The 13,548-nt window shown below is 49.0% G+C and overlaps 1 protein-coding gene across 2 annotated transcripts in view; it reads right to left on the reverse strand.

The window, feature by feature from the left end:
* The window catches only part of MAGI3 (membrane associated guanylate kinase, WW and PDZ domain containing 3), a 52,906-nt gene extending 45,251 nt beyond the window's left edge, over positions 1-7,655 (reverse strand). For both annotated transcript variants that reach the window (XM_082069185.1, XM_082069186.1), the window contains exon 1: positions 7,286-7,655. In XM_082069185.1, coding sequence (XP_081925311.1) covers positions 7,286-7,607 — 322 coding nt within the window. In that variant the 5' untranslated portion in view covers positions 7,608-7,655. The remainder of the gene's footprint in view (positions 1-7,285) is intronic.
* Positions 7,656-13,548: the final 5,893 nt, after the last annotated feature.

Raw genomic sequence — 13,548 nt, forward strand, 5'->3', positions numbered from 1 at the left:
AGTCAAAAGCAGACGTGCTCCAATCTCAGCTGGGCAAACAAGCTTCACCTCCACAGGCTCCTGCAGCTCCTGCCTGGCCGATAAAGCTCTAAATAACATCCAGCACATGAGGGAAGTGTTCCCATGTCTTCGGTTAGAAGCGTACAGGGAGCAAATCAGAAAGAATCTAAACATCTGCACATCTCCGCAGACAGTTATTAATTAACATGCACAATCCGCAGAATATTAAGCGTTACAAGGCAGAGTCTGCTCCGCAGCCCGGTGGGAGCCGAGGCCAGCGCCAGCCCCAGGCACGTTACATGCCCGAAGACACGTTCCTGCTACCAGGGATTATCTGCCGCGGGTTACGGCCCCGTACTTGTGCTGTGACAGAAGGAGCAAACTCCTAATCCTGCTCTTTGGTACAGTTTTTATCGTGTATTCCCGTTCTTTGTACTTATTTCCTTTGTGGTGTGTTATAAATCCACCTTTCTCCATCACATCGCACAAGTGTTTTTCCAGGCTGGCGATTTTGGGTTTGGATCTTACTAGGCTGGGTTTGTAAGAATGCGTGTTCTTCATTCCCAATGCAGTGGATTCGAGAGAACTTCAGTAACAGATAATTCACACCATCACATTAACCTTGTTGATTGCCTTCGCCTCCTATTTGAAATAGCACTTCATTATCATGCAGATGGAAACGATGCATTTCTAGACACCAAAAGCCAGAATACTTCTGTATAGGATCTACATTCCATATTCATAAGACACCAGCTGTTAGCCTGATTGTATTTATTACCAAAAGTCAGTAATGAAACAGCACTGAAGTAGAACACAATAACAATCAATATTCAAGTGTACCGTGTTCTGGTAGAGCTGGAATTCAAGCTTTACATTTTTTATACAGGTCACTGAAGAGATACAGTGATCTAGAGCTTAAAGAAATCAACTCTTTACTTGTATCTCAGGAAAATAACTGACAATGGCTCAAGCTATACAAACTACACCACTGTTCAGCAAGCGAAGTGTGACACGGGATGGGGAGAAAACACACTAGTGATTTTCAATTTGAAGAAGTTGCATTCAATTGACAGCAACCAACAATTCATGAAAAATTACAGGCTTGAGAAACGTACATACTGAAAAGCAGCTTTAAGCGAGCGTTTTTAAGGTAGCTAGGAAAGCAGGCTTTAAAGCTCACTGTCAAACCCAGAGCTGCGTCCAACCACCCCGGCGTGCTCCGCAAATGCAATTACGGTTCCACGGAAGAACATTAAACACGCTGCATTGCACGTGACAAAAAAAAAGCACGGTGACATACGCTTGAGCAAAAGATTACTATGATTGTATTCCACAGCGAAAGCTACGCCAAATGAACGACATGCAATCACCTGTATTTGCATCTCAAACAGCAGCACTGAGCCTGTACATGGGGTTTTTAACAGCCAGTATGGAAAAATTAACATGAACCCAGCGTTCCTTGACCTGCTGCACCCACAGCGGCAATTCCCTCGTCTTCTTCGCAGTCTCCTTGATAGCACACAGGCAACCCCCCTGCCTACAATACCCCTTTTGCATCAAAAACGCACGCTCCTGCTTTTACAAAACCTGCTGAACTTGGAAGGCAGCCCATTGTGTTCAAGCACCGCTGGCGCGTCACCCGGGAGCGGCTCCGGTTCCCACTGCGACCCGCAGAGGGCCCGAAAACGATTCATTTAACACCGCTTCAAATACCAATTAGCAACCGAGAAGATGAATTCCTCAGGATTCTGGTTTTGGTGATGGTCTGTAATCTTCCTACTGCGTTTTCCCCTCACCTTCTGTTCAGCAGAGCTAAAGAAAGAATTTACTCCCCAATACAAAGAGCTCATATTTTTCTTAATCCAAACCCAGTACTCTCAGGCATACCATTACTTTGAAGAAGAAAATTGTTCCCATTCGGGGAACAAGATGTGATTTAACAAACAGCCCCTGAATGCAACAAGATATTTCTCAAAAGGAAGCATCATGAATTAAAAAGAACAAGAAGGGACTCGACCTTAAAACAGAGCAACAATCAAAACGAGAGTAACTTTTCCAGCTGTCAATTAAAATATAACAAGGATTGTGTATTCGAAATTTTTTTTTTTTAAGGAATTATCAGCTGAAAAGTATCTTGAAGTAGACGTTCCAACAATAAATAAGCATAGTGCATAGCAAGTTATACAAGCACATCTTGCTCAGCCCTAGTGAATGTGTCGTTGACCTGAAGCGGGGACGCGGGGGACACCAACCATGCCACCGGCTCCAGGTGCCACTGCCCTTACTCTGCACCATCCTATGGGTCCCTCCTGAGACATTAAGGGCCGGCACACGGAAGAGAATGGCTCTCCTGGAGGAACAAAACAGTACAAATTAAAACCACGGTGTTAAACAGCACAGCAGCAAAACCCACACGAGGCCTCGTTATCATTTGAAACGAACACGCCAAGGAAGAATAGAATAATTAGAGCGCATTGATGGTGAAATCATTAACACAGCACTCATCACAGTCAAGTTTAAACAAAGAAGTACGTGAAAGGGAAAGGCGATACGCTTTATGCCAAGAATAATGTTTATGTAAGATTAATATGAGAAAGAAGATTATAAGTTACACGCACGCACTAACACCCATCGCTCGCAAGAGCTTGATATTCCTCGGCATCCACACATTTGGGGTGCGAGCGAACAGCTTTTTGCACAGGGTGGCTCTCAAAGCGCTGCAGGACACGCCGCTGCCGCTGCCAGTGCTTTAGAGAAATAACAGCCTCCAGCAGAAAGCATTTCGTGTTCAATTTTCTCTTTCAGGATGGCACATCTGTCTTCTGCCCAGCTCCGTGAAACCAGGATACCCTACGCATTCATTAGAGCAACCCGACGCGTTTTGGGCTTTTCTAGTGGGCTAAAATCAATCAAAGTTTCCCTCTTTGGTGTAAAAACGGAGCGGTTCCCCATACCCCATGGAGCAGGGAGGGCACTTTCCACGCCAGCAGCCCGCGCGTAAAGCGTATGAAGAAGCACCAGCTCCTCACCCAGCAAACACCAGTTCCACCAGTGAGCTGGCGCACCGCCAGACACACACGGAATTAGGGGAATGCCCTTCCTGCAAGAGGAAAAGTTATCCCAGCGTGTCCTCCGATCTCTGCTTTACCACGGCACATTTAGAATTGCATCTGACTCTGCAAAACCATCCCCGGAGTGCGGGCGCCCCCCCTCTCGGCCTTAAGTGCCAAACACGCCAATGCTAACCCCCGCACGAAGGCTTCGTACCTCGAGCACAAGAGAAAATGGAAATGAATCTTATATACTCAGTTGGAGTATTGTGTCTCGAGCGCTGAATCGTGATCTGAGTCACTGTATTTGTCGTCACCGTTTTCATTCATCCTGCTCCAGAAAAGGGACCCCCGCGCACAAGCCGAGTTCTAAACATTTCCATTCATTCCTGTTGGTAACGGAGATATTAGGGATTGATTGCTGTGCAACTTTACAATCACGTGAGAAAACGCATCCAGCAATAAGGTGTCTTCTTGTAAGCTTGGACTACATTTTGATCAGGAGAGCATTTGGCAAGATAAGTAGCTTCAAGATCCTCAAGTCCCAAAAGAGCATGATGTGATTTAGTGAAAGATACCGGCTCAAAAAGAATTCACCTGGTACCGAGAACTTCAGAGCGCTCCATCCACTGCCAGTCATCTCATTCTCTGTATTAACGCACCGTAATTCAAATAAAGCAATAGATCTGACGTAGTTAGAGATGCCGTGTCAAAGGGCTGCAGACCACGGCTGAGCACACACGGAGCGGCAAACGTGCATCAGCTTTGGACTGGGATGTATTCTATGTACTTTCAAATGGACATGAGCTAGAAGCCCTCCACGAGTCCCAGCTGGGAGAAAAGCCACCCGAGGACAGGGTGACACCTTTGGGCATGGAAACCGGGCCGGAGTAACAAATAAACGCCCCAATCGCAGGAAAAGCTCCAGCCATGACTGTAGAGTCAGCTATGAAACACAAACCCAGGGTTTAACAGCTTCAGGCGCACTGAGACTATTAAAAAAAACACTGACTCTGAAGGAGACCTTTCATCCTTTTAAATCTTGCTGTGTTTTTTTACTCAAATCAGTTTTGATGCAATAGAGCCAACGTACATTCCCTCAATAATCAAGGGGCAAAACTATGCGCTCTGGACACGTTTCTCGAGCAGCTGAGCTGGGAAGCTCTGCCCATTTCTTCCCAGATGCTACTTATAGTGGCCATGAAACCACAATAATTGCCACAGAGTAGCTGTATTCATCAAAGCTCCTTCATTTGGAAGGAAAACACATTCCTTCCTACACAGTATCTGGCAACTCAGGCTGCAGAAAGAAGAACTTGCAGACAACCAGTAATTTTTCTTACTCTAAGTCTGCAGCCTGGTTTTGATGTATTTTGGCTACCATGCTGCTATGAAGGAAGAAGCATTCAAAGTTATATTTACGAGTATTTTAGCAAGCAGGCTCGCCTGCACACACAAACATCTTTCCAGCTTAATCTGAATGCCATATGCCAACGGGTGGGTACTGTCAGAGGATGAACTTAGCACTCAAAGACAATGGATGCGACTAAAGCAAAACGCTTTGTTTCTTCCTTAACAGAAATCACAGAACCTGCAGCAGTGCCAGCTGGTTGCAAGGTTAATGTTCTAATCCAAGTTCCAGCGGCCAGGGAAGGTCCTCGAGCCACAGCGCAGCCATCGTTCGGATGCATGTAAGCAGCCGATTAGCTCCAAACCAGCACTTACCGACGTGTGGCTACAATACAAATGCGCTCATTACGACGAGCCAGCCCACGGCAGCACGCGTGTGCATGCATACAAATATCGCATCGCGCAAAAAGCCTTATTTCTCTAAACTGCCGTTTTGCCCATCGGATCGAGATGATGCTGAGTTATACAAAAATAAAGATACGGTTCTAATCTCAAACGTCAACTGGAATGAAGGGACAACTTAACTTTTATTCAGATAACCCAGCATCAATCCAGGGGTACCAGCAGAGAGCTTGAGGTCGCCCTTCTACAGACTCTGCTCCATCCGTCCCTATCGATACCAGAAAGGAAGATTTTCCTCGCCCGGGGTATAACTGTGACACCCGGGTCTTGTCCTCCCTCCTCAGCGAGTCAGGACGGAGAAACACAGCGAACAACAAATCTCTTCATCAACAAAATGGTCCATCACTTGTGATGTGCGCTTAACAGATGGCGTTCAAATTAACATTCATATCTTTCGAGTGTCTTATCAAACAAGACTAAACAGCATCTTGAAATTTCCCATTTTACATTTTCTGTGAGCTTGCTAGAAGTATCACAGACAGATTTTTACTGCTGTCAACTAAAGCTGTCGCTGCCTCTAATGAAGGACTACAAAACTATGTGCAATAAAGCAGTTTGGCCCCCAAAACGCTGCTCCAGGCCACGGGGACAGAGCCAGCTCCTAGACAACAAGCCACCCTTACAGTATGTTTGAAAATACTGTATTTAAGGATACTAACACAGAAAATTAATGTAATAATCATCTGATGATAAGCTGGCAGTACGTTCCAGTACGGGAAAAATTGCTGGATCTGAAGCTTCAATGTGATACACCAAAACACTCACACTGATTAAACCAACGGGTGAACTGTCAAAAACTAACAGACTTTCTTCTAAAAAGCAACTAGACGGCATTTATTCACGCACGCAATATTTTAGTTCTTAACAGCAGCTTTAACCAACTTGCAGGAATCAGTCCTTTCAATCTTCTGGACCCTTTTCCCACTTCATATTTGGAACTTCTCATGAACATCATCTGGCTCTGGCTGTTTTCTACTACTCATCGTATCATCTTTTTCTAAAGTCTTTCCTGCCAGCTTTAGCTCAACAGCTGGATTAATCTCTCTGTTATGGAAAGTCCCAGTACAGGAATACCCCTATTTCCCTCCATGGTAAACACAAGAAATCCCTTTGATCTTCTAACTAAAGTTTCATCTTCCACAAGCTCTCTAAGATACATTTATTATTGTCTTCTATCTTAAACAATTTGTTGGCGATATGCATCAGGACCAGCTGCTCAGTTTCTATATAAAAATGACTTTTCATTAGTACGAAAACCTGATTTAAAATCTGTATCACCTTAAGCCCAACAGTAACCCTGCATAGATGAAAGAAATACAAAGACAGGTGTTAAAGAAGCCATATAGGAAATATCACAGACTTCAGTCATGGATATACTGGTATCAGTTGGGATTCAGGGAAAAGCCAGTTTCTTTATAACACACCAACCTCACACCTGGATTGTCTGACCAGGAAAGCAGTAAATCTGAAGCTCATTACGTGTGAATCATTAGCTCCTGTGACTGCAGGTACCACTATTTAGCATTAACCTGACATTTGACAGGCATGTTGATAAAGACGACTGTACCACAGTGATCTGATATCATTAGTTAATTGAAGTTTACTCAAAATTAATCCAAATCTATGGAACAAAATCACCCGGAGTTGGTTCTCGGTGTTTCTCCTTGGCAAATTACAAGCCAAGGGGACGCAGTGATGGGGTTCCCACCAGCTGCGCTCCCACCCCCCCGGTCCTGACCACGCTCACCCCACTCTGAGAAACTCTTCACGCAAATACCGTGTAAAATCCATGTAAAACACCACGTTGCGGACCCCGCACTCCCGGGGCAGCCGCTGCCCCACCGGCGGGGACCGGGACCCTCCACAGGGGATCACCCGGGATCTCTGCTCGGCCCCGTGGGGCGGCCGCCGAGCCCCACGCGTGAGTCTCACCCACGGAACACCCGAAACAACGGCGCGAAACCACCGGCCCCCTCCGCCCCCGGCTGCGCGGCTGCCGTGGCCGCCGGGGGCAGCAGCCGGGAACCGAACCCTCGTCCTGCCGGGACAGCGGCGCCCCCGGGCTCCAGCGCGGCACCAGCGGCTCCCCGGAGTCCAGCCCGCTGCCGGTGGCCCCGACGGGCCGGGGGAGCGAGCGCTGCCCGCCAGCGCCGCCCCGGGGCCGCAACGGGACTCCGGGGGCCCCAAGCGGTAGCGGGGCCGCCCCGTTCGGCGGAGGCGCCCTCCGGGAGCCGAGGAAACTTTCCCAACCCGGCACCCACCCCCTCGTTCCCCGGGTCCCGCCGCCTGCGGGCGGGCGCTCCCGCACCCCTCCGCGGCCCTCCCGCCGCCCCGCAGGGCGCCGGCGCGGCGGGGCCTACCCGCGGCCGAGCTCGGCGGCGGGGCGGGCCGCGGGTCCGCGGGGCCTGCGGCGGCCGGCTCACCTGGGCGCACGGTCTTGAGGCGCACGGGTTCCCTGAAGTGCCGGACGACGGCCAGAGTGTCGCGATGCGTGAGGCCGCTGACGGGCGTGCCGTTCACCTCCAGCAGCACGTCGCCCGGCGCCGGCGCTTTCCCCGAGAGCAGCGCGGGGCCCGGCGCGCCCTCGCCGCCCGGCAGCAGGCGGCCCGCCAGGTAGGGGAACTCGCCGCGCTCGGCGCCGCCGCGCAGGAGGTCGGGGTCCGGGCCCGCCGGGCCGCCCCAGGACACCACGCACTCCTGCACCTTGCTCAGCCAGTGCCGCTTCTTCCGCAGCGTCTTGGACATGCCGCACCACGGGGCGCCGCTGCCCGCCCCTCCGCCACCGCCGCTCCCTCCCCGGCCGCGGCTGCCGCCCGACTGCCGGCCCCGCCGCGGCGGCGCCCCGCCCCGCCGCGCGCGCCCCTGGCCACGCCCCCCGCCGCGCGCCCCCGCTCCCGCCACGCCCCTGTGGCCGGCGCTGGCCACGCCCCCTCCGGCCGCCGCGCCGCCGGCCCCCGCGGGGCGGGGCTTGTGCCGTGATGGACAGCGCGGCCGCCGGCCCCGCCCTCGGGACCGGGACGTGGGACCCGGGACGGGGACCATCGGGGCGGTCCCGGCTGGAGCGCGGGGGTTCGGAGCTGGGCTGAGCACACCCGGCAGGGCAGGGCTCGAACCGCCGGGTACAGCTCCCATGGCGACGATTTTTCCAAAGGAAAACGCAAATCCGGCGTGTTTGCCCTTCCCAGGAGCGCGGTGCCGAAATCTGCGGGGACAGGAGCTGCGCTCGGTGGTCCGTGTGGGGCCCTTCCCACTCAGGACATTCCATTCCATTCCACTCCATTCCATTCCATTCCATTCCATTCCATTCCATTCCATTCCAATCCTATTCTATTCTATTCTATTCTATTCTATTCTATTCTATTCTATTCTATTCTATTCTATTCTATTCTATTCTATTCTATTCTAATTCTGTTCTAATTCTGTTCTATTCTCCCTTCCCTTCTCCTCTCTGTTCCATTCCAGTATGGCAATTAGCCCATGCCAGGTACGGATTACACACATGAACGCACTATGACGCTCACGGCGTTTGGGAGCATAGCACAGCAGTTCAACAACTGAAACTCTTAGAAACTACACAGGAAAGTTTATTCAAAATCAACCTCACCACTGTAAATGCCAAAAATTAATCCTCTGAAAGCTTGATGGTTCAAATTGCAAATTTCTCTGCCCAGTCCTCTTAAATTGTTTTTCTCTTAGTCAGAGGTGGAATTTCCCCTGTAAATCCTTTTTGCTATGGATGTTTTAAGAGCATCTCGAAGGCCCTTGCTGGGCAGTGGGTCAGGGCAGGTGGAGCTTTGCCATTGTTTGCAAACAGAGCGGCGTGACTGCGTAACTCAAATATTTCCTTTGCACAGGAGGAAATGAAGACGCCGGTATCTGTGGAGCCCAAGGAATGTTTGCTGAGTTGTGAAACAATGGATTTTTGCTCCCATCGCTGCGGCCTGGTGTTCACCTCCGTTTGCACAACAGAGCGCATTGGAAGTATCACATTTCAACACAAAACGTTTTGCAATGGTAAACAGCAGCAAGTGGTTAATGGCTGCACAGTACAGAAACCAAAAAACCTGCTCACAACAGATAACAGCAATTTCTGCTACCAGATATTTTCCAGTTCTTACAGATTCCTCCGCCTTTACAGGCCTGTTAGTCTATGACTTATACAGCAGTGATTACTAAAAAAGCAAGAACGCTTCCAAAGAAGTCAGAAAAATGCCAATCTTATAATAAAGGCACGCTCACTGGGGTAAAACAGTGTAATATAAGCTTGTTTGGAGACATTAACCTAATGCTCCCAATACATCGAAGGTACGATGCCTCCGGCATTAATGGAGTTGCCCCCAGTGCGGGTTCAGCTCCTTGTGTTCGGTGCTATTTGAGGGACGTTGGGCTCTCTGCCAACAGCCACGGAAAAAACTGCCAGCCATAAATGTCCTTTCACGCTTGGAGAACGGGAGCAAGAAGGCTGAAAGCTTTGTGGCGTTCACGATCTGGGCATTAAAAGGGACGCTGTCACATTGCTTAAAACCAAGCTTCAGTATTTTCCGCAGGAATCGTGACACCGGGCATGATCTGTAATTTATAAGCTGCTGACAGTGGCCTGTGCCAGACGTTCCGGAGAACGCGTGTGGACATCTCAAGGAGGAGATGAGTGTCCTTTGAGCTCCAGTTTATCCATCCCCCTAAACAGAAGGCTTATCCACCCTTCATCTCACAAAAAGAGACGAAGGAATGTGCTGTGCACCACCACCAGCCCCAGCCGAGGTGTGAAGAACCGTGTTTACTGCACGAGCATTTGGAGTCTCAGCGAGATAAAAGGGACCGTTGAAGGGACATTGCAGCATCATCACCGCCACGTCCCGCTCCGCTCCACGAAAACGGGGTGCTGAGCTCTGCGCAGCGGAACCCAGGGAACCAACGGCGCCGAGGCCGTGCAGCTTCTCGGCAGGCGGGGAAGCAAAGTTTGTTTAGCACGCTGCCAAAGTTCAAAGGCAATCAAAACGGCACAAACACGTCAGGCTGCTGTTTAATTAGAGCGTGAAGACACACTTTCTCGGAGCAGACAGAAAGGGAAACGCGGCGCTGCGTTTGGACTCCTCCGAAGTCCTTCTGCTGGTGCCCAGCGCTTGCGATGCCACCGTCTGTGCCACATGCAGTTTGTCTGCCCTGTGCTTAAAGGGAAGAGACCCAGATAGAGGCGAAATACTCACGCAACGCATCCAAAACAAGAACAATTCCGTCCTCAGCAAGGATGGTGTGACAGCAAGTCGCACCGGTACAGAGCAACATGCAGATGTTTGTGTGTGTACGAGTGTGTTACTGTCTCCCCACCCAAGGAGTGGGCACAGAGCAGCTCCGAGGGTCTCGCAACGACACGGCCTGAGCACGATGCTGTTAAAGCTTTTGGGCTCACTTTGCTGCATGAACTGAAACCAAAACGAGTTGCCGGGGAGCAGCAGAAGGCGCAGCGCTCGTCTCCAGCAGCCGCGCTCATCTCAAGCACGGGCTAACAAATAATTCAGTGAGCTACGTGCCTCTGAGGAAGCACAAACAAATCACGGCTGGGTAAGAGTGGTTCAAAGCCACACACTTGTTTTTCTGTGGATAGACATATCCAGAGCTGTCTAGTTGAAAACTGTGTGACCCTAAGATACAGTTATCAGGAAGCAAACTTTTAAATATGTAATACATTAACTTGTACAGGAGCAAAAGCTGCCATGCAAGCAGAGCTTACCAGGAAATTTTGTCAAGCTCCGGAAGAGCTTAGAGAATAAACCCAGGTCTTAGCAGAGCTGTGTGTCAGCCTGGGCTGACTAAGCCCCGGTGCCTGGGCTGCTCACCTGGGAATGGAAAATGTATCAGCCCCAGCAGGTTGTACATCGGTGTCAATGGATGCTTCACTGATACAAAGCTGCTCCATAAATCTGGTGTGTTTAATAGACGCGTTGCCACAGCATGCAAACGAGAGCGTCATGTCCTTCCCTCCCCTCCCTGCCCCCCTTCCACAAGTAAAAAACCACCCTTGAGCAATGTGGATATTAACTAGTGATCATTACATACCATAGGCATTGGATGTCTCATAAATAATCATGTAAAGTTTTCAAACAGCCGGAGTGTTGGTCTGGGAATTTACTATGTTTTGACCAAGACTTCACAGTAAATTAATTCAAGTCAGATCATCTTTATGCCTCAACCTCCCAGCTACACATTCAACAATATTTCATACCTGAAGCACCACAAATTCCTTTAAACTAATGCTCATAAAATGAAATAAACCTCCGTGGAAGGAGGCTGTGTGTAGTCAGATCCCCGCAATGGAGAATATGTGAAAATAAAAGGCACCAAATATTTACTTGCTTGACACAAGCATCTGCCAACAAGTTTAAAGCTTGGACAACCGAGGAGTCGGCACAATGGTTGGTTATCCTCAAGCTGGCAAAAACAACAAAAAAGAAAGAGAGGAAATGATCTCCATCAGCAGTTGCAATGCAGATCTCCACAGTAATATGCTCTCGAACGCTTTTCATCCACTTTGCTGTTTCCTCACCCTCAAGAATCAAAACTTCCAGAATAATGAAGAAATAAGTAACTACAGGGATTGCTCCACATACACCCGCTGCAAGAGCGGCTGCTGGCTGCTCGGGGTTCTGCATAAGAATTAACGAGATGAACTAAGAGGACTTGTCAAAGTGAATAGCGAGGCAGCCTATGCAAACACCCCTCAGCCGCCGGCTCTGGGGTAATCACTTGTAGGAACAGAATCACCCATTGCAAATATTTCCTCTTGAGAGCTTACCTAAAGCAAATCCCATTCGACTACTGCTTCTGGGACACTATTTAGACCATTTATCAGAAACAGCGGAGCTATTGGTGTGATGGTGTTTTACCGTGTTCTTCAGCTCAGCCGTTTCTCCCCATTCAGGTGTGTTTCTGATTATTACCCGCTAGAATTCCTCGCTTGAACCTTCTCCCTGGTGTCACCTACCCCTGCAGAAGCCGAGTTAGCATCTGTAAGCAGTTCAGCTCTGTCAGTGGTTTTACATCTTTAATGGGATCTGAAATATCTCTAGCAGCCTTGTCAAGTTTTATAGCCCCGTTCGTAGGGATTTGGGATAGCTGACGAGGTCCAAAAGCCTATCCCAGTCTGAAAAGCGTAATCCCCAGCTCCTCTCCGATTCCTGCTCCTTTTCACCAGTCACTTTCTAACTGGGTATTGGCTGCATGACCAGCTGGGGAAACAGCAGACACAGCTTAGGGCAGGGATTGCAACCCCCTGTGTCTGTACACGGTCAGAGAACGCACAAGGAAAAGTTGATTTCTTGAGAGCAGATGCCCACTCCTGCCATCACTGCCTGAGAGACACCATCACCTGAGAGACACAGAATCACAGAAGCATTTTGGTTGGAAGAGACCCCCAAGGTCATTGAGTCCAACCATAACCCACCCCTGGCACTGCCCCATGTCCTGAGAACCTCATGTCCGTCTGTCCAACCCTCCAGGGATGGTGACTCCAGCACTGCCCTGGGCAGCCTGTTCCAATGGCCCACAGCCCTTTGGGGAAGAAATTGTTCCTGATATCCACCCTGTAGTCCACAGTCTCACTACAGTCTGCTCTTGTCTTTTGGGCGGTTTCAGCCCAACACAACCGGCCTCTTGTTTTGCTGCTGTTGCACATGTAGCTGGTTTTGTCACTCCGAGGATCTTCCAACAGCACTAACGTTTCAGAAAGCATCGCCCGAGCAAATCAACCTTGCCCAACTGACAGAGGATGCCTGTATTCTTTACTCCTAGCAACATGATAATTCATATCCAGCTACTCTGTCGAAAGCTATATGATTAATACATTTCTTGTCTTTCCATGATTAGTGTTTAAGCAGCAGCAATGGCATGCAAGGGTTTTCGCAGACTTATTTAGAAAAGATTGTCCCCATTCTTCCTTTTTTAATGTTAATAATGTAGTTAGAGTCTCAGTAGATCTGTCATAAAATATATTATCAAAGGAACCAAGATAAGCGCAGAATTATTTGCTGTTTGGAAAATCCAGACACATCACAGAAAGCAATAATAACACGAAATAACTTCGATAAAAGTTTTAAAGAAAGCTTTTTTAGAGAGCCCCGGCAGTAATTAGAGCTCATATTGAAATAAGCTTCTTAGTGTGGGCTTAAGTTAATTTCGATTTTAGTAGAAGAAATGGAGGAACGCGCTGTGATGGATCAGACTTCACCTCGAGGGAGGGTCACCAGGTATCGCTATGAGAGGTGAAGAGCCCATTTCCAAATGTCCCTGGTCCCCGGGGAGCCCCAATGAGGCACCTTTTCAAAGTCATTTCTGTTCTCCCTCCCTGTGCCCAGTCATATTGACCACACAAAAACAGCACCACTACCTCATAACATAGTTCTGGAAGCCCTATCCTATCTTAATTCCATTGTTAAATTATTGCTCTAAACACACGGAGAGATTTTCTAAATTATTTTGTTCCTGGCAGTATTTTTACTGTAATACGTGTCACTGTGGACCTAAACCTCATCAGTACCTTCTGGTGTTTTAAATCAAATTAATAGCAAAGGACTCTTTTGGAGTACATGGGATATAATAGAGGCTCCATAGGTTTGCCATTATACTTTACCATTGTCATGTAGACCTAGTTCCTTTTCCAGCCATTAATGAATAATGACAATATAGCAAT

Source organism: Streptopelia decaocto (genome assembly GCF_964273445.1).
Source record: "Streptopelia decaocto genome assembly, chromosome: 19".
Lineage (NCBI taxonomy): Eukaryota > Metazoa > Chordata > Aves > Columbiformes > Columbidae > Streptopelia > Streptopelia decaocto.